General features: G+C 35.7%; 1 protein-coding gene across 1 annotated transcript in view; it reads right to left on the bottom strand.

The window, feature by feature from the left end:
* Window positions 1–24440, bottom strand: part of UNC80 (unc-80 homolog, NALCN channel complex subunit) — a 353943-nt gene that overhangs the window by 257246 nt on the left and 72257 nt on the right. Inside the window, exons 21-27 of the mRNA XM_053713382.1 lie at window positions 19362–19564; window positions 17934–18040; window positions 17650–17746; window positions 15090–15262; window positions 10184–10396; window positions 9874–10009; window positions 1679–1812 (exon numbers count right to left, since the gene is read on the bottom strand). Coding sequence (XP_053569357.1) covers window positions 1679–1812; window positions 9874–10009; window positions 10184–10396; window positions 15090–15262; window positions 17650–17746; window positions 17934–18040; window positions 19362–19564 — 1063 coding nt within the window. The remainder of the gene's footprint in view (window positions 1–1678; window positions 1813–9873; window positions 10010–10183; window positions 10397–15089; window positions 15263–17649; window positions 17747–17933; window positions 18041–19361; window positions 19565–24440) is intronic.

Raw genomic sequence — 24440 nt, 5'->3', positions numbered from 1 at the left:
AAGTGACGTCATCCAAGAGGGCGTCCCTTCAATTCCGATTGGATGATAGAATTGGGTGACGGGTGTAGACGTCTCAAGGTAGGGTGATCTTCAAGGGGGTAGTGTTAGGTTTTATTAACGGGGGATTGGGTGGGTTTTAGAGTAGGGTTGGGTGTGTGGGTGGTGGGTTTTAATGTTGGGGGGGGTATTGTATTTTTTTTACAGGTAAAACAGTGCACCGCAATTTACATTAGTTCTCGTGAGCTCAATGTAAATATTGCTAAGGTCACTTTACTTATCATTTTTTCTTCGTTCTCTTGCTATCTTTATTTAAAAAGCAGGAATGTAAAGCTTAGGAGCCGGCCCATTTTCGATACAGAACCTGGGCTACACTTGCTTATTGGTGGCTAAATGCTGCCACCAATAAGCAAGTGCTATCCAAGGTGCTGAAACTAAAATGGGTCAGCTCCTAAGCTTTGCATTCCTGCTTTTAAATAAAGATAGCAAGAGAACGAAGAAAAAATAATAAGTAAATTAGAAAGTTGCTTAAAATTGCATGCTCTATCTGAATCATTAAATCAAAAGAAAAGAAAAAGAAGCATCCCTATAGCGCTCATATAAAGACCAATCATTCATTAGACCAATCAATCATTCATGAACAAATTTGTTAATATCTAATCAGTATTGATTTATTGATGAGTGCTACTTTTTCATTTCTTTTGATTTAATATACTTTGTACTTTGCATCCAGCACCCCCTGTAGGAAAGGGCTGAATCCCTCACCTTCAGGGGTATATTTTTCTACTCTGGTTCTTTATTATATACATCTATCTGAATCATGAAAGAAGACATCCCTAAAGTCTTCTCCATTTTAAAGGCACATTAAAGTACAAAATGGCACTGTTGCAAATTGATTAAAAACACATAGTTTAAGTCAGGTTCAGACCAACAATCCAATACTGGGACCTAGCTGTGCTCATCTGGTAACCAATGACAAGAGGCATTTAAGTGCAGCCACCAATCACCAGCTAGCTCACAGTATTGCATTGCTACTACTAAGCCAACCTAGGTATGCTTTGCAACAAAGGATACCAAAAGAAAGAAGTACATTTGATAAAGTAAGCAAATTAAAAAGTCTCTTAAAATTGAATGCTCTATGTGAACTATTAAAGTAATTATGGGGCATATTTATCAAGCTCCGTATGGAGCGTAAAGCCCTGTGTTTCTGGCGAGCCTGAAGGCTCGCCTTAAACACAAGTTATGAAGCAGCGGTCTAAAGACCACTGCTCCATAACCTGTCCACCTGCTCTGAGGCGGCGAACAGACATTGGCGAAAATCAATCCGATCCAATATGATCGGGTTGATTGACACCCTCTGCTGCGGCCGATTGGCTGCGAATCTGCAGGAGGTGGCGTTGCACCAGCAGTTCACAAGAACTGCTGGTGCAATGATAAATGCGGACAGCGTATGCTGTCGGCATTTGTCGATGTGCGGCGGACATGATCCGCAATATCAGATCATGTCCGCTCACACATTAATAAATAGGCCCTGATGAATTTAATATCCCTTTAAGCAAGTAATGTTTGTCAAATTTTACTGAAGACATGAGATGTTTTTAAAGTTTTATTTCTTCTGACAGAGCTAGAAATGAATGTGCAGCTGATAAAGCAACATAATACATCTGATAATGCTACATACCGTAAGAGGCTCAGCCCGGGGTCTTGGTAGGCAGGGGAACGTTTCCCGTAAGAAAGTAGTGATCTCTAGGAGGAGCTGACACGCAGACATCTTCAGTGCAAAGGGACAGCCACATTTTGTTGGGTTTACCGAACCTATAAATTGAGATTCCGGGTAAGGAGAGCAGAGGGTGATCAACCATACAGTAGATATGATGTACCAATGCGTGCATGATATGGCCGGACACCCAACATCAGGGATCAGTGATCAGAGAGGAACAGGAATGAAGCCAGAGTTCTGAGTGCAAGAAGAGCCTTTTACTCAATCAGAGTTTTTATGAAAAAGAGCAGTAAAGCCCTTGGTTGCCAGAGTGGTTTACAATGCTTTATGTAGCAGGTTTTTGTCAATCCTCTCTGGTAAACAGGGGGTTAAATATACTGCTTATCTCTATCCAAAAAGGAATTTAAAAGTCTTAGGATATCTTTCTATCTTTGCTTTAGAAACGTTATGGTCTTCACAGAAAACGTGTTGAGTTTTTGTGTAGAAATCAGTAACTTAACGCTAACTGTTTTCATGGACTTCAACTGATAATGGTTATTTAAGTGAATGATAGAACATGTGGGGAGTTCCAAGACACTTTAGGTCTCTACAACTAGGCAGTCTAGTTTTGTTGGGCAAACAAAGAAATTGGCAAAGATGACTTCTCCAACCCAACCTGACCCATGCTGCCTTTTCAAACTGTTTCAAGGCAATACTCTGTACACAGTGTGTTTGCCACTTGTAAACCAATGATGTATGATCTCTGGTACGTCAAAGGCATCTGCTTTGTCATTCCCTTCTTTTCCAAAAAGCCCTCTAGTAAAGAGTTTTAAAAGGCAAAGTTTAAATGAACACATTGCTTAGTGGTCCGGCCTCAGTGAGGCAGCTGGTGTACTTAAGCTATGTATCCTATTAGTCTGTGTCTACTCATATATCTTTTTAGCTTCAATAGGAAATGGGCCAATAGTGCATATAGATGGACTACTGAGATGAGAAAATAATAACAATTAGAAAATATAGGAAAATAGAACAGGAAAATAAGAGACTGAAATATAAAGAAAAAAACAAAGAATGGTTAAAAAATGTAAAGAAAGAGTAATGCAAACATGGAACATTGACAAAAAAATACAGTATTCAATATGCAGCAAGAAACTTGAGCTGTGTACTTATGGTAGTGGGTTTTTCTGTAACATACATAATAAATAATTACAAATAATGACCCATAACTACACAGCCATGTGTTTATCTTATTGCAATTAGAACATGTTGGGAAGCCAGATACATTTGATTTTAGTTTTGATGGCATTAAAACTTGATTTGTCTCTTGCTTTTAAATAGACACTGTCATGTCATCGGTTTACTGTCTGCAGCTGTAGATTTAATAAAAAGATTGATGCATTTATGTATTTTTATTCGTCTCTCCTTAAGACTTGATTTATTTCCAGGTGAAGCAAACCGCTTAAGATTTGCTGAAAAAAGAATTACAGCCAATTCCCCTTGTACCTACCCAAAGAAGTGTAAATACAGCATATACATGATCATAAGCGGTAACCAGTTACTAAGCAATGTAAATGGTTTGATATGAGCAATATATTCTTTTCAATTTGACAATGGTAATAGCGCTCCCATATTATCAACATGACAGTGTCTTTTTAAAGCACAAACCCCAAGCCATCAAGCAGAATTAGCGATCTCTAATTACATTGGTTTTTTAATTAATATACTACTACTACTACTACTATAATGGTCTGAATCATATGCAGAATATAATCGATTAGGATTATTTTAGAAAAGCAACTAGACTGTAGGTGTATTAAACTAGATATGTTTTTTTCTACATAAACTCATTGTGGAATATATACCCTAAATAAACATTTGATAAATATTAAAAGGGACATGAAACCTAAAATTTGTCTTTCATGAATCAGATAGAGAATACAATTTTAAACAACTTTCCAATTTACTTCTATTGTGTAATTTGCTTTATTCTCTTGGTATCCTTTGTTTAAGAAACAGTGATGCCCATGGATGAGCCAATAGGCATACAAGTGCAGCCACCAATCAGCTTTTCCTAAGCTTACCGAGGTATGCTTTTCAACAATGGATACCAAGAGAAATAAACACATAAGATAATAGAAGTAAATTGGAAAGTTGTTTAAAATGACATGCTGTATCTGAATCACAAAAGAAATCAATTGGGTTTCATGTCACTTTAAGCTACACGTCACATGTGATAAAAAGCTAACAACTGCAGGTAAATCAAACTAGACATGTTTTTTTCTAAACACAATAACTCTTGAGCTAAATATACCCCTTTCTCTGTGTTTTCAAAATACGGAATTGTCATACAGTGCATGTGTTCTAAACTGTGGTGCAGAACATAGACATACAAAACATAATGGGCCAGATTACAAGTGGAGCACAAACGTTTGTGAGCGATATCGTGTTTTGCATGCAGGTTAAATTGTACAAGTTGAAAGTAAACTTGATCACTTGAGCGCAATTCAAGTTAGCGCTCGTCAGGTTATCGCGTCGCTCTGGTTAAATGTTTTGCGAAACAAAAGTGTCACAAAACATATAAAAAATACATTACAAAGTACACTTACACTCATAATAACACCATCTAATGAAAAATATTTCTAAAAAATATTTCTAAAAAAGTAATTAGGGCTCAAAGATATGAGGTCTCAGGTGTTAGAAAAAAATGGCTGCAAAGGGCTTTAACATAAGTATATATATATATATATATATGACTGTCTTTATATGTGTATGTGTATATGTGTATATATGTTTCATGTATTTATATATGTATTTACAGATGTATATACACATATAAATCCATATGTATACATATATAGACATATATAAGTGCATTGGAGCCCTTTGCAGTTAAGAAGATAAAAACATGTAAAAACATATTTATGCAATATTCATATTTAATAAAGTTTTATACTGTGTATTTACTGTATATGTTTTACATTCCGATGTTCTACAAATAGCAGAATATGTTCTATGCATTTATTAATAGATATTCACATATATATATATATATATATATATATATATATGTATACCTATATATAATCATCTATATATATAGGTATAGATATATATTGTACCAAAATACTAACAGCTATATGTATAAATATGTATTAATGAATACATAGAACATATTCTGCTATGTCAATAACATTGGAACGTGAAATATTCATATTTTCATGTTGGGTTAGCGCACATGAGAATATGCGATCGGATTTGAGCACGAGTAGGTTGTTAGGTTTTTTCCACATCTTTGCTCCATTTACTTATTTTGGGGAATAAGTTATTGCGTGCGCAATATTGTAAGTTCAGTTCTTTGCGCTTTCAACTCGTAATACGAGCATAACCCAAAGCGCACAAAAGTTTTACATCTAGCACAATTAGCGTGCAAGCAAAAATGTTGAATAGCACTCCACCCGCAATCTGGCCCAATGTGACTATTTCTACTATCTGCTACCTGGTAAACAGGGATTTATACCACCCCATAATTAAATTGCACACAATGACATTAACTAACAAACCAACAGAAAAAGTTATAGTTCTCTAGAATTATTTAGTGAAAAAATATCTCTTGCATGAAATTGAAATGAAGAGATGGATTTATCTTATTAAACATAATTACTTTTTTTACTAAAGAGTAGGGGCAAGTTTCAGATGAATGACGCTGGTCAGCTTGTGTTTGATATCAGATCAGCTGGCAGTTTCCCAACATGTTACAATCAAGTTATGTACATGCAGGGACAACAATATAACATTGCAATTTAATACATGCATCAACCTACCACTTTATAGTGAAGAAGCAAATTAATAGCAGAGAGAAATGCAACCAGTGTGCCCAGACTGCTTGCACTCAGGCAGTGATGTGTATCCCACTGGTACTGATGTGTTTGGTGGTCTCTGATACAATATGCATCACTGCCAGCTATCTCAGTAAGCTCATGCTGTCAGCATGGTCACATGCAGTATATTGACTATGTTGTATGCACAGTAAAAACTATTAGAAATAGTTTTTACTGAGATACTTTGCATACATTGTAAAATACTTCTCATCAAAACTGAAATCACATAGTTTTACTCTAATGTGTCTTAAGTCTTTTTTTCAGTAGGGTAGATGAATTATAAATATACAGATATCTACATATGTGTATACAATCAACATAGGCGTGTTTAAGTCATTTGACCTGGTTGCATTTCTGATAACACAACTATTCTTGCAGAAACATTTTAATTATGACACATTGAAAGCCTTTACACAGACAACAGAGTTGGCCTACAGAGATCACTTTAACTTGACAAAAATCCTATTGTTAAACAATTGTACTGAAAATATGCAGAAAATATCCTGCTGCATTAGGAGCTGGGTATGAAGTGGTTAAATCAGTGTGTGTTTGACAGGTGACATTCTTTTTACCTTTTATAAAATCTATGAAACTTTGAAATGTATTAGTAAAGACTATAACAAAATGACTATATAATACAGCATTAGGACAATTGACCTTATTTAATCTCAATGTTTTTAATTGCCAGGAATCATTCTAGAACAGCTTAAAACTGTACCCAATTTTCATTTTCCCCAGGGACCTGTTAATGCAGTTTGCTGCCATCTGCTGCAAGCAATGCAATTACATGCATGAAAAGCTTGTTGCTATAGCAACTTTAGAACATACAAATACATTTACATTATTAGGTTTGGGGGAAAATATGGTAAACCTGCTATGGCATCCAGTTAACATTGTGTGATGCACAGCAAGTTTATCAACAATGTGGAACAGAGCTTGACAAATCCTGAAAGCCAGGAAGCCATGGCTCCTAAAATCAATCAAGTGGTCAGTCTGCATCAACAAAAATTATTTAGAAAGCTAATGTATCACACAATAAAAAAGGACCAGCAGATAAAATGTTTATACAAAGGCAATCTTAAATATATTGATGTAAGTAAAATGTATGTAAAAACTACAAAAAAACATCTTATATTTATGCAGATATTAAAGGGACATTAAAGCCAAATTTTCTCTTTCGAGATTCAAAAAAAGAATACAGTTTTAAACAACTTTCTAATATACTTCTGTCATCTAATTTGCTTCATTCTCTTGATATTCCTTCCTGGAAAGCATATCTAGATAGGCTCAGTAGATTCTGATTGGTGGCTGCACATGTGATTGGCTCACCCATGTGCATTGCTATTTCTTTAACAAAGGATATCTAAATATTGAAGCAAATTAGATAATAGAAGTAAATTGGAATAATTTTGTTTAAAATTGTATTCTCTGTCTGAATCATGAAAGAACATTTTTGGTTTTAATGTCCCTTTAAGTTAGAGATCTTTTTTGAGGAAACTTTCCAAAAAAGGTATGGCTATATTACAGAGCAAGCTATTCCTTTGCACTGTTAAGTTCTACAACTTAAACGAATATGACTTGAACAACAATGTAAATTGTATATTGGGGTTGAGGGTGCTTATCCTTTTTGTCACCATCAACAAGCACACAAGTTGAAGTGCACTTAGCCCCCTCCCCACCTTATACAGAGCACTCTTCCCTTTTGCTTCCAGAGCTTCTCTCACTATCCCTTTCAGCCACATCTACCCTGCCCAATCTCCCTGATAATCTGTTTTATTTTTTAATTTATGAATTTCTTGCCTATCACAACCAGCACGAGTTGCAGTACAGCTGTTTTGCTGCTGGCATAATAACATGCCAGGTTGAGCAACCAAACTGAATACAGAGCTGAGAAGACGTCCACAAGCTGACACACAGACAACCCTGCGGGACTGAGTGATAAGATATTTAACAATGTATTTTTTTCAGTTGTGAAATCCATACAGAATAACTAAAGTTACAAGATTTGTTTTTAAAATAAAAAATGAAATATTTATATATATATATGTTTGAGTTATGTTAGTCAATTCCACTTACACATATAACTAATTCAGCAGCCGCTACCTACATAGACTACAAACAATGCCGCACATACAAGCCTTCTGTACACTTAGCCACAAAACGTGCCTCCTGCGCGCACCCAAGGAAAACAAATGCGCTACAGCTCAAGGAGGAAGGGGTTAAGAAGTGCGGACACCGAGTAAAATTCCCGCCACTGTGAAACTGCAACCATTTTAAGGGGTATTCTTTTTAATTAACGTCTCAAAATAGTAATACACAAGTATGGAAAAAATGCCCCCTCCATCTTCCTCAATCTGCACAAAGCAAATTTGATAAATAGTAGTAAATTGGAAAGTTATTTAATATGATATGCTCTATCTGACTCATGTCATAAAAGTTTTTGGTTTTATGTCCCTTTAACTATTTGGACAGATGAGACAGCTTCATGCTAATTGATTTAAACATTTAAATCTTATCCATGTAAAATATTTATTTAAAATGCTTGTACTATTTTGAATATGTACTATTGTCCTACCTACAACTTAGCATTCTGGACATTTATTTATTTTTATGAATTTTTTTTTTGTAGTGAGCCTTACAATACTGTTGTGTAATAATATTTTCCTTAGGAAAATCCAAACTTTGTAAACTGGAAATCTAAACTTTCTAATTTATACATACACAGCTCCTAAAGCAATTAGAGTCATTTTTATGCAAGTTAGGGTGAGCAGGCATTTTACATTTTTAACATAAAGCTTAATGTAATTTATAATTTGGAATCTAGCACCCATGTAGAAAATATTCATACTTAGAATATTTTCTAGAAGGAAAAATCAGTGCACGTAAGGACAAGGCATTGCAGATTGGCCATGTTTGGCTTTGCATCTATTCATCAAATTGAATTTGAAACCAATCAAAACAAAGTTGTACTGTTAATTTTACAGCAATTTCTTTTCTTTTCAGTTAGTAGATGTTGGCAAGCTTGCATTGTCAAGTTTTTGTTTATTTGGGTGCAAATTACAATAAGCACTTCAAATTCAACAGCAGTGTATATAAAGATTTGATGAATAGAATCCATATGTTTACATTTGTATTTTTTAGATAATTTACTGATACTCAGCAACAGGTTAATAAAAACATATAGACGCAATGCCTTAGCAATACGTAGTGAAATAACACACAGAAAAGTAACATTATAGACAACAAAGTATTTCCACAGAGCAATAAGGCACACAGTATATAGACCCATCTGGACACATACAGATGTTGAACTTCAGGTCGGGGATACAGGGGGCTTACGGCAATTTACACTGAACAGATATTACTTTATATTCACTCAGCAATCACAAAGCAATGGACTATGGTTCTGGACTATACACATTATGTCTCATAATTCCAGTGCTTGAATTCTTCCATTGAGTGTTTTTGGGGGATAAATGGAACTCAGCTGGCCATGTTCTAATATTCTAAGAAAAATTGACAATTCTGTACTGAATCCTGCTAAATGTAGCTAACTTTCCTCAGGGAAGCATGTGGTTTAAGATTAAGAATGTAAACTGTATGAGTCTGAATCCAGTTTAGCTACAAGAGAAAAAATAAATAAACCATTAATCCAAAATTGTCAACATTCTGGGGTAACATACCCCCCAGATTACATCTTAGTGGACACAACACAATTATTATGGCCAGCCAGTTTTTCTTGCCCATTCTAGAATGTTGCTTTCTTAGTCAATGTAGTTTAAATTATTTTGCCAGTATTACATATTCGAGATGATATACTTGATGCATAAATTATTAACATTCAATTTTTAATCTAGGTAATATCTGGATGACTTGACCTTGAAGTTTGACCTCAACCCCAAGGGTGGACTCCAGTCCACCTTGGAACTGCCCCTATTACTCTGTCTATTCACGAGGGAAAATAAAAGCATTCAGTGCAATGCATACAGCCTGTGTGTAGGAGTGCCACCTACCTCCTGGTCTCCCGATAAGATCTAACCATACCAGGCATTTTATCCAGGTCAGGAGATGTACAAACCTTCATTTCTTGCAAAAAGGAGTCTCAAACCACAGCTGCAAATTTTAAGCTTCCTGACCCTACCTAAAAAGTCATGGTTGGCCTGATCTGATCGGAGAAGCAAGGAACAGGTGATAAACCTGCCTAATTCACCAAGCAAGAACAATCAAGAAAGAAATATATGCTCCTAAAGCAGAGTTCCTTACAAGCAGGGTTTCTTGTAGTAAAGGGATTCTCCTTACTGTCATCTAAAAAGTCTTCTTCCTCATCCTCTTTTCTCAGTCTTCTCTTGGTTTCTTCATCATAGATAAGGCCCAGCAGGTTCGCTGGACTTTCACTCTCACTGTGACAGATTTCATTAAGGCGAGCTCCTATTACCTAAAAAAATTATAGTTTTATGAAAAATGTCAAGTATTTCAAATATCCAAATGTTAAGTATTTAGATTATAATTTTGAAAAAAATGTATAATACGGTCAGTAAAGCCATCTTTCTGTGCTGCGTGAATAGTATATTTTTCAATAAAATCCACAACGCAAAGTCATCCCACTTACATCTCCCCACTGGTAAAAGAGCTTAGCTGCATTCCACTGCAACTTCTGGTTACGTTTGTTGCCCACAATGGGTGAGCGACCACGGGATAGGCCCTTTTTTGCAATGTTCACATGATGACCTTTCATCCACTCTGGCCAGTTGCCACGGTTACAGCGATGCACAAAACGAGCACACTCCAAAAAGAGAGCAGCTCTAGCCACGACAGGAGCTTCCTATCACAAAAATAGGGATACTATGGTTATTAGAAATAAGCACATAGCAAAACAAAGACGATAGAACCAGTTATAGTAATATGATGAACCACATGACTTTAACTGTGTTTTATGTCCCTAAAAACCTATTGACCTATATTAACTACTAGTAAAGAGGGTTGGCTGATTTCAAGAAACAGGAATTCCCCAATTTAAATTCCTAATACACTGTCTATTTTAAAACTGGAAAGACCATCAGATTGAGAAATGTATGTACTTTCCTGCTGATTCAAGATCAAGATGGTGGAATCTAATGGACTACTAAACTCTATTTTTGGAAACCACTACAAATAAAATGCAATTTTAAGCACACAAGGCTATGTTCTAAGTGAGCCCTTTCATGAATTCAGCAATAATTCCTTTATTGTGAAGTTATTTGTAAAGTAAATTTTTGCTCTAAGGTCCCATTAATAATATCTGCTGTTAGTGTAACTTGACCTCTATTGTAATACTGAAATAAGACTTTGGTGAGTACCAATTCCAGCTCAGGTTGTCCAACCTAAGACTAAGAACCACAATGTGATCTTCCAGTGCGTTTTACCAGGAACTTTACCTCTTCAAATGAAATAGCATACGTGTCTAAATGACTGAGGTTTGTTTAATAGAAAAATAATTTATAGAATAGAATTTCCAAGTAGCCAATGCGTAAGTGATGAAGATGTGCAATGCATAATATTTGTTACTGCCTAGGCCTGTATAATAATACAGATATATTAAATTGTCTTATATGACATGTTATTATATATTGTAAGAAAGCAGATTGGGACACTTACTCTGGACAAAACAAACATATTAACCTAAATCATTACTTATTTGAAGTTTGTGTATATTGATATGATATGAAAATTACGTTTCAATTAGCAGTATTTTTTAAAACGTATTTATTAGCCTTCCAATTTTATTGTGGCCCCTCATAAAAACCTCACTCATATATAGGTATATAATTTCAGTGTGTTTTTGAATGGTGTATTATTTCTCATGGGATTAACTTATGCAATAAATACTTTAGTTCCAAGGCAAAAAAACAAAGCAAAAAACTCTTGTCATATATCTTACCTGACACCTGAAGAAGCAAAAGAGAAATGGAGGGATGTGCAGACAATGGAAAGAGAAGAGATCACAGAACACAGAAACACATCACAAATGAGAAGAAATGAACCAGATGATGAAAGCTGAAAATAATCACAAATTCCTGCAATCACTGCAAAGAATAACCTGACATTGTAACCTGTGGTATGTGGTATACATGAAAGTAAAACAAAACAAAAATACGTATCAAAAGTTTCCAGATTATGCCAATACAATGTAATACATCAGGAATTCATGTAAAATGCAATTGTATAAGATAGTTAATAAGAATCTATGATTTCCTATAAATTACTATAGTGACACTGATTAAAATTCATTGATGTATCATCTCAAACACAAGAAATTGCATACATTTTGGGCCAGATTATGAGTGGCAGTTCCACGCAAGTGAAAAGGGGTCTATTGCATCTGTTTGTGTGCGTCAGGTGTAGCGCTTGTATTAAGAGTTGAAAGTAAATGTGATCGTTTGAGCGCAATTGAAGTCAATGCGAATTAGGATAGCGTGTCCTCAGCGCTCTGGTTAACTGTTTCAGCGAAACCAAAAAGTGTCACAAAACACATCAAGTACATTACTAAGTACAGTTACACTCATAATAACACTATCTAATGACAATTAATAAAAAAAGCAATATGCACAAAAAAGTTATAAGGGATCATATATATGAGGTTTTAGGTGTTAGAAAAAAAGGAAGGCAAAGGGCTTTAACATAGAGATAAATATATACACATGACTAAATATGTATATATATATATATATATATATATATATATATATATACTGTAAGTGCATCTGAACCCTTTACAGTCAATCATATGAAAACATGTTAAATCATATTTATGCAAGGTTTGCGCAAGAGTAGGGTGTTTTTGATCCCCACTTTTCTGATCCTATGGGGCATATGTATCAAGGTCTGGCGGACCTGATCTGAAACTGAGGATCAGGTCCGCCAGACCTCGTTGAATACGGCGAGCAATACGCTCGCCGTATTCAGCATTGCACCAGCAGCTCACAAGAGCTGCTGGTGCAACGCCGCCCCCTGCAAACTCGTGGTCAATCAGCCGCCAGCAGGGGGGTGTCAATCAACCTGATCGTACTTGATCGGGTTGTATTGTGGGGATGTCTGTCCGCCTGCTCAGAGCAGGCGGACAGGTTATGGAGCACCGGTCTTTGTGACCGCTGCTTCATAATTGCTGTTTCTGGCGAGCCTGCATGCTCGCCAGAAACACGGGGCATCAAGCTCCATTCGGAGCTTGATACATATGCCCCATTGACTTCTATGGGAGAATACATTAATGCGTGCGAGATATCCTAAGCTCGGCATTATTGTGTGCATCTGGTTACCGCAAGAGCGAAAACTTTTTACTTTCAACTTTTAATATGAACACTACCCGTTCGTGCAATAAGCTTACTTCTAGTAGAATTTGCATACGAGCAGGAGCATTAAATACCGCTCCACTTTTAATCTGGACCTTTATATGCACATTTGTCATTGACTTTTTCAAACAAATTAATAAGCTTAACTAGATTTTTCCAACTATGAATAAGCAGACCTGTTAAATGTATCTCATAGTGCACACCACAAACATAGCTAGATTACCAGTGTAGCAAATTTTAGCTCTTTTGCTCGAGCGTAAACTACGCTGGATGGAAGATTGTTGTGTTTGTCGGGTTGCGCTTATATTACAAGTTGAAAATAAAAAGTTAGTGTGCGCTAAAAAAATATTGCAACCGCATTAACTTCTCTCATAGGGGTAGATTTATCATACCCTGGGCGGACATGATTTGCTACAGCATATTCATACTAAACACTGTGGATGAATTGAAATGCTGATTGCGTGCCAGACATCCAAAATCAGTGCTTAAGCTCACAAACAGTCTTTAGGATGAATGGGCACACAATGGGCACAAATACACTCTTAAATCATGTGGAAAGCTTTTTGATAACAGTTGCAGCTGTTATCGCCACAAAAGGGGGAGAGCAACTCCAAATTAATGATCATGGTTTCAGAATGGGATGTCCAACAAGCTCAGGTGTGATGGTCAGGTGTCCACATACTTTTGGGCATATGGTGTATGCAAATGTATGTCTCGCCCACTTCTGAGGGATTATACAAAAGTGCTAAATATAGGTTTAATGAATCTGGACCATATATTCATATACATATTTAAAATGGCATCTGTGGCAGTTTCAGAGTGGATTGCACATGGGCAATATAATATAATTATTTCAAATTGTCTTGGAATACTGGCTAACATGTCAAAAAGAATAGTTTTATCAACAGCCTTTGTTTATCAAATTCAATGTGTCCATTTTGTTGACAAAATAAAATGTAAAACCTATGGTCTAGGGGAATTGAGATCACTGATTCTATCTGACAATGTCCTAATATGGATGGAATTGTCTCTCCAATTGTGATCACTAAAAACTTGAAAAGCATCAATTGGTAGTCAAAAAACTGCAGATAATTTTTACAATTTTTTTTAGGACGCTTAGTAAATATTTAATCAAATAATTGTTATATCAAAGGGATGGTAAAATATTTTAAATATCAGCATGTATATCTATTTATATATCAGCAATAAAATGGCCATTTTAATGTAAAATAAAATGCTCTATTTTAATCCTTTAAACACTACATTGCAGAAGATCTTCGTAAAATGCAAACTGTACTGTTGCTATGATAATTTGCTTTGTTTTTCTATTTCAGAGCAGTACAGTTATACAACTTTGAAAAACTTATTGAATATTTTTTAAATCTTTTAATTTGGTAAAACAAATCAGCTAGCTCCCAAACTCCTGAATTCTCTAACTTAAAGGGCCATAATACCCAAATGTTTAAACACTTGAAAGTGATGCAGCATAGCTGTAAAAAGCTGATTAGAAAATATCACCTGAACATCTCTATGTAAAAAAGAAAGATATTTTACCTCAAAAGTTCCTCAGTAGCCACCTCCCATTGTAAAGGATTTCTAAGCAGCATTTTAGTGTGTTTGTCCTGGGACATCTGAAGGGACTAGCATCGTGCACTCTCATATTATTTCACCAATCAGGTAAAGGAAGCTTACTATGAAATCTCATGAGAGTTAAGTCAAATCTCATGAGATCACAGTAAGAGTTCATGACCTCAGCACTGCTGATGCTGATTGGCTGCTGTTCATTTCTTCATTTTTTTAAAAATTTTTACCTGCAGCTGGGAGCAGCTGAGTATAACTTTTTACACAGAACTTACTCTGCTGAGCTGAGGAAATTGTGAGGTAAAATATCTTCCTTTTTTACATAGAGATGCTCAGGTGATATTTTCCTGTCAGCTTTTTACAGTTATACTGCATCAGTTTCAAGTGATTTAGCATATGAGTATTATATCCCTTTAATGTATAGCAGGGTCAGATAAAGTACAGCAAACTTTTTGGGGAAGAAAAAGTATAATTTTTAATAGAAAATAAACAAAAAACAGACATAACATACAGCTCCAGCGAAGTGGGCACATTAAAGTTTTTTGAATCAACCCCATGAATGGATGAGCCTGCTCTGTTAAATCACATATCACTCTCTTACATACTCACCAAATCTAAGGCTGCGGCGAGAATGGAAGCATCAGGTATGGTTCCTGGCTCACAACAGTTTAGGAGAAACTGGAAGCGTTTCATGCCTTGTCTTATGGCACCAAGATTCACTACATTTTTACTTTTCCCAGCCTCCTGGTTGGATGTCAAGTGGTCGTCAAAGCTGTGACACCCTACATACGGCAGATTTAAGGAAGGAAAACGGTGGAAGGAAAAATATCTCACAAATAAAACAGCAATTGCAAAATTTGCAATATCAAAATTTTTACAATATTCTAATCTAATGAAGCTTAGCGCACATGGTGGCATCACCAACAACACCCAGCAAATTTTGTTGGACAAATACAGACAATGACCTTTAAAGGTATTCCACACACCTAAATGGTTTTTTATATCTTCCAAGCAGGGAATGTGTGTTCAACATTTATGTTTTGTAGTTTCTATCACAATCAGATTAATGCATTCATGTTTAGAATTCTACATGAGCCAAACATGGTGAGACAGACTCACCGCATCGCTGATTTAATTTCTAGGGTGTGGAATATCTTAAAAAAAAATATACAGTCACTTCTCAGTTTGGCCAATATCAAAATAACTAACACTAGCAAACACTGTGTTCAATTACATCAGTGGAAGAACAGCTTTAGTTTGAGCTTATTATTAAATCTTATGAATTAATTTGTACTTTAAATATGTAGATGCTTTTATATTTAAAATAGTTGAAAGACTTATTTTGCTGATTCTTGACTGATGCAAAATGTAAGTAAAGCTTTGAACAAATGACTTCCAAAGTAATAAACTGCTATGACAACACGTCATGTAGTGGCGTTCGAAAGAACAACTGGCTCCATTGAATATTTTGGGTCACATGCAATAAATTCAGACCCAAAGGTTTTCAGCTTTGTAATCTAGCTTAAACCTTACGTTATACAAGAAAATACCTTCTTTTATTCTTTTATGGTTTATGTATATGTGAAAGGTACATTTAAATATTGCATTATATGCTAAAAAAATACAACGCTTTGCTTTAGAAAGTATTTTAGTTTTTTTCTAACCCTCAAAACGTTATCTCTGCTTCTGCATTCCAGCTTTTTCGTTTCCACCACACAATAAGTCACGATAAAGAAGAGTTTAAATGCTAAATGCACAGCATATTACAGCACTTCACAAAGCACAGAAGCACGAGAGCTGAGAGACAGAGATGGAATGCAACCAAAGGAAGTGTCCTGAGCTCAGTTTAAACACTACCATTATCTGCTTCCATCCCCTAGTCAGCTCATCTAACTGAAATATATAACATAACTAGGCTGACCATATTGCCGCTTTAAGAAGGAACACATATGAAAAATACATATGTGAGGGTTCTTATACAAAACCATTTCTTTAAACAGCCCTGACATATGTATTTTTCATATGTGTCCCTTTTTAAAGCGGCAATATGGTCAGCCTAAACATAACTCTCCACAATACCACTGCAGATATTCCATGAGTTGTATGCCGCAAAATCAGTCAAAGTCTAGAGCTAACGCTTCACTACATTCTATGACATCCAATTGATTACTTAATAAATTGTCTTAGAATTACAACATTACACTAGATTTTTCATAAGCCAAAATACAAGATGCATCCCATCTTGAAGGTTGTAAAGATTCCTATACCAACAGTATAGCAGATATATTAACTTTTGGATAAATTTAAGCAAGTGTTTAAGTTACATAAGCTGATGGGGCAGCATTATGTCACATCAAACTTACAAATTATATATATTTTTTTCTCTGAGGTCAATAATAGGGTGTTAGTGTTTTGCAGCATTAAACGTCAATTTTTAAATAACATCTTGCCGAGGCAAAAAGGACAGTGTCTCCTTTGAAAATGGTTATGCAAATGCAGATCATGCAAACACAGAAGAAAATAGATAATTGAAACAAGGTATCTGGAACAAGATTTTTCATAAATGCTCTTGATATAGTAACAAAAATATATTTATAACAAATATAAAAAAATAAAATTAAAATGGATGAATCATCCATTATATATAACAAGTTTTAGCAATGAAATTGCTATTTAATAGTTTTAATCAAAATCTGTTAAAAATGTAAATAAACTGGAAGAGAGGTGAGGAAGAATGAAGCATGCAGTGAAATGCATTAGTCTTCTAGAGCCAAATTTTCTCAATAAAATTACTTTTTTTTTTAAAATCTCATATGACCAGATAAAAATTGCAGCTTGCTTATGGAAATTATGAAAAATACATGCAAAATAAAAAAAAATAGAAAGTGATAGGGGAAATGGAAAAAAAAACATTGTTTGGTGGATGGTATAGATATGATAAAAAAGGGAGATTTATGGGTGTTTTGCTAATGAAGGGTGTTAAAGTGAATTAGATAGAAATGCATTGTAAGTCCCTCCAGCAGCAAAAAAAAAAAGGAAATGAAATGAAGAATGAAAGGGGCAAAAATAATTATAAAGGAAAAGAAAAAAGAGAACCCTGATATCTAACCATCTTTTTCTTCTGTGTGATGAAGCCTGGATGTATTCCTTCTGCTTGAGCGCCATTTACCAAGACGCTTGAAAAAATTTTCTTCTTCCTCTCTGCCAGTGTCAAGTCCTGTTCCTGGTCCTGCTTCTGACAATTTTACAGCACTTGTAAACTTCACCTGGTATGAAGGATAGACAACAGTAGTGATATATCTTATATACCACACTTAGCAACCCAACCATAGAAGACCTTTGGATATACACAGTGCTCAAGTCAAACCAGTTGGATTTATCTTATAGACATTTATGAAGACGAATAGTCTGACTTTATAGACACATATCTTCAACTGTTATCTGTGGGGATACCTTGGAGCTCTGTCGGATGAATGAAAGACGGTCAACTGAGCTTATGTCAAGAAGATCTTCAACTCCATCAGTCAGTCCAGAGAGGGAAGAACGTTTTAACCAATTACCTGGGACAGAAGTAGAGTGAAAAATAAAGAAGACTATAATGACTCACATTTAAAATTCTAGCATTGTAACCTGCCAGTTAGCCGTATATAATGCCTTTTTAATTAAAAAAATGTACATTGTTGAATATCAAACATCAAGCTTAATAAGTGTACTACTTAAAATGCATATTGTTCTTACACCTGAACAGGTATTATTACATGCTCCCCTGGCAGGAGTACCTAAAATGTGAGAACTTGTGTTGCAAAATATTGGAAGTCAACTGTTCCCCATTTTAATATAATTCTCAACAAAATTAGATTTTTTTTTATCAGATGGCTGATATCTCTTCAATAGAGAGGACTTTCTGGCAACCTGGAAAGATTGGATTGTGTCGGAGGACAAACTGTAGCTAGTTAACATAATTAGTTTAAAGCCCTACTTGATATTTTTAGTGAGATGTGGACTGAAACAGAGAGAATGGAAGGAGACTTAAGAGCAATGGGTACTGGGTCTTGCAATGGTTTGGACCTTTGGAAGGAACATATAGGGGATGCCTGACCGCAGACGATATTAAAATATAAACTTTTTCTCCTCCTCTTATTTTCCTTTTCTTGGTGGTACATACTGTTATTCATCATATATATTAGTTAACTGGAAAGTCTAGAATTTTTTTTTTTTAACCAACCATTACCTCAAGAGGACAGAGTGTCACCTGTTATATGATATCTTGTTCTTGATGGTCTTCATATTTTTTAATCAAGGTTTTTACTTCTTGATATAGTTTCTTGATTGCTCTGTTTGATAACCCATATTTTCTTGTTTGTTAATCATCTGGCTATGTGGTTATTAATTAAGACCCGAGGGGAGGGTTTGGAGTATTGTGTCAGATGAAATGTGATCTGGCTGGAGAAGTTTGCTGACAGTAACTAGTATGTGAAACTCTCGTATATGGTTTGTGTACCCTTTGTCAACTATTTTGTCTATCTTTGAAAAACTAAGAAAACTTGTTTGTTTTTTTAAAAAAGTTTACATTGTTATCAGAAAGCCACTCCCCCACAGAAATTACAATTTAATCATATAAACTATCTGGCTATGTGGTTATTAATTAAGACCCGAGGGGAGGGTTTGGAGTATTGTGTCAGATGAAATGTGATCTGGCTGGAGAAGTTTGCTGACAGTAACTAGTATGTGAAACTCTCGTATATGGTTTGTGTACCCTTTGTCAACTATTTTGTCTATCTTTGAAAAACTAAGAAAACTTGTTTAAAAAAACAAGTTTACATTGTTGTCAGAAAGCCACTCCCCCACAGAAATTACAATTTAATCATATAAACTACTCACCTAAAGGTAGTTTGAGTTTTTTGCGCAATGAAATCCTACGAGATCTGGACCGTGATCTTCTCTCATTAGTGGTGTGGGAGTGCGCTGTTGTACATTCTGAGGTATCTGGATCTGATTGGCTGCTCGTGTCACTGGCTGCACTCTGAGATTTGAACATTTTGCGCCAGAAGTCCTTGCGTCCTGCACCTTGAATTTGCTCATCACTGCGAGACAGATCGGGGTGAACGTTTAGATTGTCGGCATTGCTGTGAGACAGAGAGAGAGGTGCATGCAATTACGGGAACGCATTTTTTACCTGCTGCTCACCTACTGTAATTAGTATGGCTTTAATTTGACAGAGGGGCGTTAAAGTAATATAACTCAAATATACTTATTCTTAATCTTTTTTCCTTATACAGCAAAATAATTACAAATATATAAAATTAATTATGTAAAAAAGAGCATTTCTGTAAGAGAAACATTCAGACTTCTAATTATTAAGACAATTTTCTGCACCATGCTGTACTTGATGTTCTGGATAGCAATGTGCCTAACAGAGGGCCAGATTATAAGTGGCGCACTATTAAGCACTTTCATTTGTGCACAAACACCATCAGAAGTAAAGTTTTTGTGTCCTGGTTAGTGTGCGTATTATGTTTGAGCACAACAGAAACCGAACACGCGATAACTGTTTGACTTTCGATATTGTGACCGCACTAACATCTTCTCCCCATAGACTTAAATGGAGAGCGCAAATCAAAAGAAAAACCTAACACTTATCGCCTGTGTGCTCACCCAACAGCATTTAACCAGGTACTTTATATCTGACATGAATTATGAATATTTTACATTCCAATGTTCTACACGTAGAAGAAAATGTTCTATATATTTCTATATTTCTATCTGATTATTATTTTGTAAAATATATATCTATACCTATATAATATTGATTAAATATAATTTTTTTGTTATGAGGTATTTGATACTTGTAAAGCACGGCTAAGCACGGCTAATCACCGGTAAGGGTCTCAAGGTGCTTCTCATTTCATCGACCTCAGAAGGATGAAAGGACCTCGTCGGGGATCGAACCTGCAACCCTTGGGTTGCTACAGAGCTCAGCCACAGTGCCTTAGCATGCTGAGCTATCTGTCCGGGTTTTTATATATATATATATATATATATATATATATATATACACACACACTTACATGCTCTGACTGCTTGTCTTAAAAAACAAATACAGACTTTGAAATGAATAATAAAAAATTATAGCAATTAACAAATTGAGTCATTGGGGGGTAGTTATCAAGCCGTCAACCTCAAATACGCTGGAATTCCGCAGCGTATTTGTGGCGAGGCTGATTCGCCTTAGTTATCAAAGGCTCGAGACCGGCAAAAGTAGAATTTTGTGACGTAAGCTTCGATCCGCCGGACTCAGTCCGACACAGATCGATTCTTACGTCACTCCAGATGTTCCGCACACAAGTGCGGCACAATCTCACTACTTTTGCTAGTTATCAAAAAACTAGCAGGTACGCTCGGCACTTTTACGGCCCAGCGTACCTGGTTTTCAATCCGCCACCCCTGGAGGCGGCGGATCCCATAGGAATCAATGGGAGTCTGACCATAGCGAAAGTACAAGTTCGCTGCTGCCAGACATCCCATTGATTTCTATGGGAGCTGTCTACACCTAACACCCTAACATGTACCCCGAGTCTAAACACCACTAATCTGACCCCCCCTACACCGCCGCAACTAAATAAAGTTATTACCCCCTAAACCGCCGCTCCCGGAGCCCACCGCAAGCTACTCTATACATATTAACCCCTAAACCGCCGCTCCCGGAGCCCACCGCAACTATAATAAATGTATTAACCCCTAAACCGCCGCTCCCTGAACCCGCCGCAACCTATATTAAATGTATTAACCCCTAATCTGCCCCCCTACACCGTCGCCACCTATAATAAATTTATTAACCCCTATCCTGCCCCCCACTACGCCGCCGCCACTGTAATAAAATTATTAACCCCTAAACCTAAGTCTAACCCTAACGCCCCCTAACTTAAATATTAATTAAATAAATCTAAATAAATTAACTCTTATTAACTAAATGAATCCTATTTAAAACTAAATACTTACCTTTAAAATAAACCCTAATATAGCTACAATATAAATAATAATTATATTATAGCTATCTTAGGATTTATTTTTATTTTACAGGTACCTTTCAATTTATTTTAACCATGTACAATAACTATTAAATAGTTATTAACTATTTAATAGCTTACCTAGCTAAAATAAAGAGAAATGTACCTGTGAAATAAATCCTAACCTAAGTTACAATTACACCTAACACTACACTATACTTTAATAAATTATTCCTATTTAAAACTAAATACTTACCTGTAAAATAAACCCTAAGATAGCTACAATGTAATTAATACTTATATTATAGCTATCTTAGGATTTATATTTAGTTTACAGGTAACTTTGTATTTATTTTAGCTAGTTAGAATAGTTATTAAATAGTTATTAACTATTTAATAACTACCTAGCTAAAAGAAATACAAAATTACCTGTAAAATAAATCCTAACTTAAGTTACAATTAAACCTAATACTACACTATCATTAAATTAACTAAATAAACTACCTACAAATAACTACAATGAAATACAATTACATAAACTAACTAAAGTACAAAAAATAAAAAAAGCTAAGTTACAAAAAATAAAAAATTAAGTTACAAACATGTTAAAAATATTACAACAATTTTAAGCTACTTACACCTAATCTAAGCCCCCTAATAAAATAACAAACCCCCCCAAAATAAAAATAATCCCTACCCTATTCTAAATTACATAAATTTCAAAGCTCTTTTACCTTACCAGCCCTTAAAAGGGCCATTTGTGGGGGCATGCCCCAAAAAGTTCAGCTCTTTTGCCTGTAAAAGAAAAATACAACCCCCCCCCCAACATTAAAACCCACCACCCACATACCCCTAATCTAACCCAAACCCCCCTTACAAAAACCTAACACTAATCCCCTGAAGATCATCCTACCTTGAGTCGTCTTCACTCAGCCGAGCCACCGATGGAACCGAAGTGGACATCCGGAGCGGAAGAAGTTAATCCTCCAAGCGGCGCTGAAGAAATCTTCCATCCGATGAAGTCATCATCCAGGCGGCGCTGAAGAAGTCTTCGATCCGGCCGATGTCATCTTCAAAGAGGCGCTGAAGAGGTCTTCTATCCGGGCGAAGTCATCTTCCAAGCCGGGTCTTGAATCTTCCTTCCGCCGTCGCGGAACCACCTTCTTCACCGACGGACTACGACGAATGACGGCTCCTTTAAGGGACGTCATCCAAGATGGCGTCCCCTCAATTCCGATTGGCTGATAGGATTCTATCAGCCAATCGGAATTAAGGTAGGAAAAATCTGATTGGCTGATGGAATCAGCCAATCAGATTGAGCTCGCATTCTATTGGCTGTTCCGATCAGCCAATAGAATGCGAGCTCAATCTGATTGGCTGATTGGATCAGCCAATCGGATTGAACTTGAATCTGATTGGCTGATTCCATCAGCCAATCAGATTTTCCTACCTTAATTCCGATTGGCTGATAGAATCCTATCAGCCAATCGGAATTGAGGGGACGCCATCTTGGATGACGTCCCTTAAAGGAGCCGTCATTCGTCGTAGTCCGTCGGTGAAGAAGGTGGTTCCGCGTCGGCGGAAGGAAGATTCAAGACCCGGCTTGGAAGATGACTTCGCCCGGATAGAAGACCTCTTCAGCGCCTCTTTGAAGATGACATCGGCCGGATCGAAGACTTCTTCAGCGCCGCCTGGATGATGACTTCATCGGATGGAAGATTTCTTCAGCGCCGCTTGGAGGATTAACTTCTTCCGCTCCGGATGTCCTCTTCAGTTCCATCGGTGGCTCGGCTGAGTGAAGACGACTCAAGGTAGGATGATCTTCAGGGGATTAGTGTTAGGTTTTTGTAAGGGGGGTTTGGGTTAGATTAGGGGTATGTGGGTGGTGGGTTTTAATGTTGGGGGGGGGTTGTATTTTTCTTTTACAGGCAAAAGAGCTGAACTTTTTGGGGCATGCCCCCACAAATGGCCCTTTTAAGGGCTGGTAAGGTAAAAGAGCTTTGAAATTTATGTAATTTAGAATAGGGTAGGGATTTTTTTTATTTTGGGGGGGTTTGTTATTTTATTAGGGGGCTTAGATTAGGTGTAAGTAGCTTAAAATTGTTGTAATATTTTTAACATGTTTGTAACTTAATTTTTTATTTTTTGTAACTTAGCTTTTTTTATTTTTTGTACTTTAGTTAGTTTATGTAATTGTATTTCATTGTAGTTATTTGTAGGTAGTTTATTTAGTTAATTTAATGATAGTGTAGTATTAGGTTTAATTGTAACTTAAGTTAGGATTTATTTTACAGGTAATTTTGTATTTCTTTTAGCTAGGTAGTTATTAAATAGTTAATAACTATTTAATAACTATTCTAACTAGCTAAAATAAATACAAAGTTACCTGTAAACTAAATATAAATCCTAAGATAGCTATAATATAAGTATTAATTACATTGTAGCTATCTTAGGGTTTATTTTACAGGTAAGTATTTAGTTTTAAATAGGAATAATTTATTAAAGTATAGTGTAGTGTTAGGTGTAATTGTAACTTAGGTTAGGATTTATTTCACAGGTAAATTTCTCTTTATTTTAGCTAGGTAAGCTATTAAATAGTTAATAACTATTTAATAGTTATTGTACATGGTTAAAATAAATTGAAAGGTACCTGTAAAATAAATATAAATCCTAAGATAGCTATAATATAATTATTATTTATATTGTAGCTATATTAGGGTTTATTTTATAAGTAAGTATTTAGTTTTAAATAGGATTCATTTAGTTAATAAGAGTTAATTTATTTAGATTTATTTAATTAATATTTAAGTTAGGGGGGCGTTATGGTTAGGGTTAGACTTAGGTTTAGGGGTTAATCATTTTATTACAGTGGCGGCGGCGTAGTGGGGGGCAGGATAGGGGTTAATAAATTTATTATAGGTTGCGGCGGGTTCATGGAGCGGCGGTTTAGGGG

The sequence above is a fragment of the Bombina bombina genome, chromosome 1 (genome assembly GCF_027579735.1).
Source record: "Bombina bombina isolate aBomBom1 chromosome 1, aBomBom1.pri, whole genome shotgun sequence".
NCBI classification, from domain to species: Eukaryota; Metazoa; Chordata; class Amphibia; order Anura; family Bombinatoridae; genus Bombina; species Bombina bombina.
Note: the sequence above shows the minus strand (reverse complement) of the source record. Positions and strands in the feature narration are given on the sequence as shown.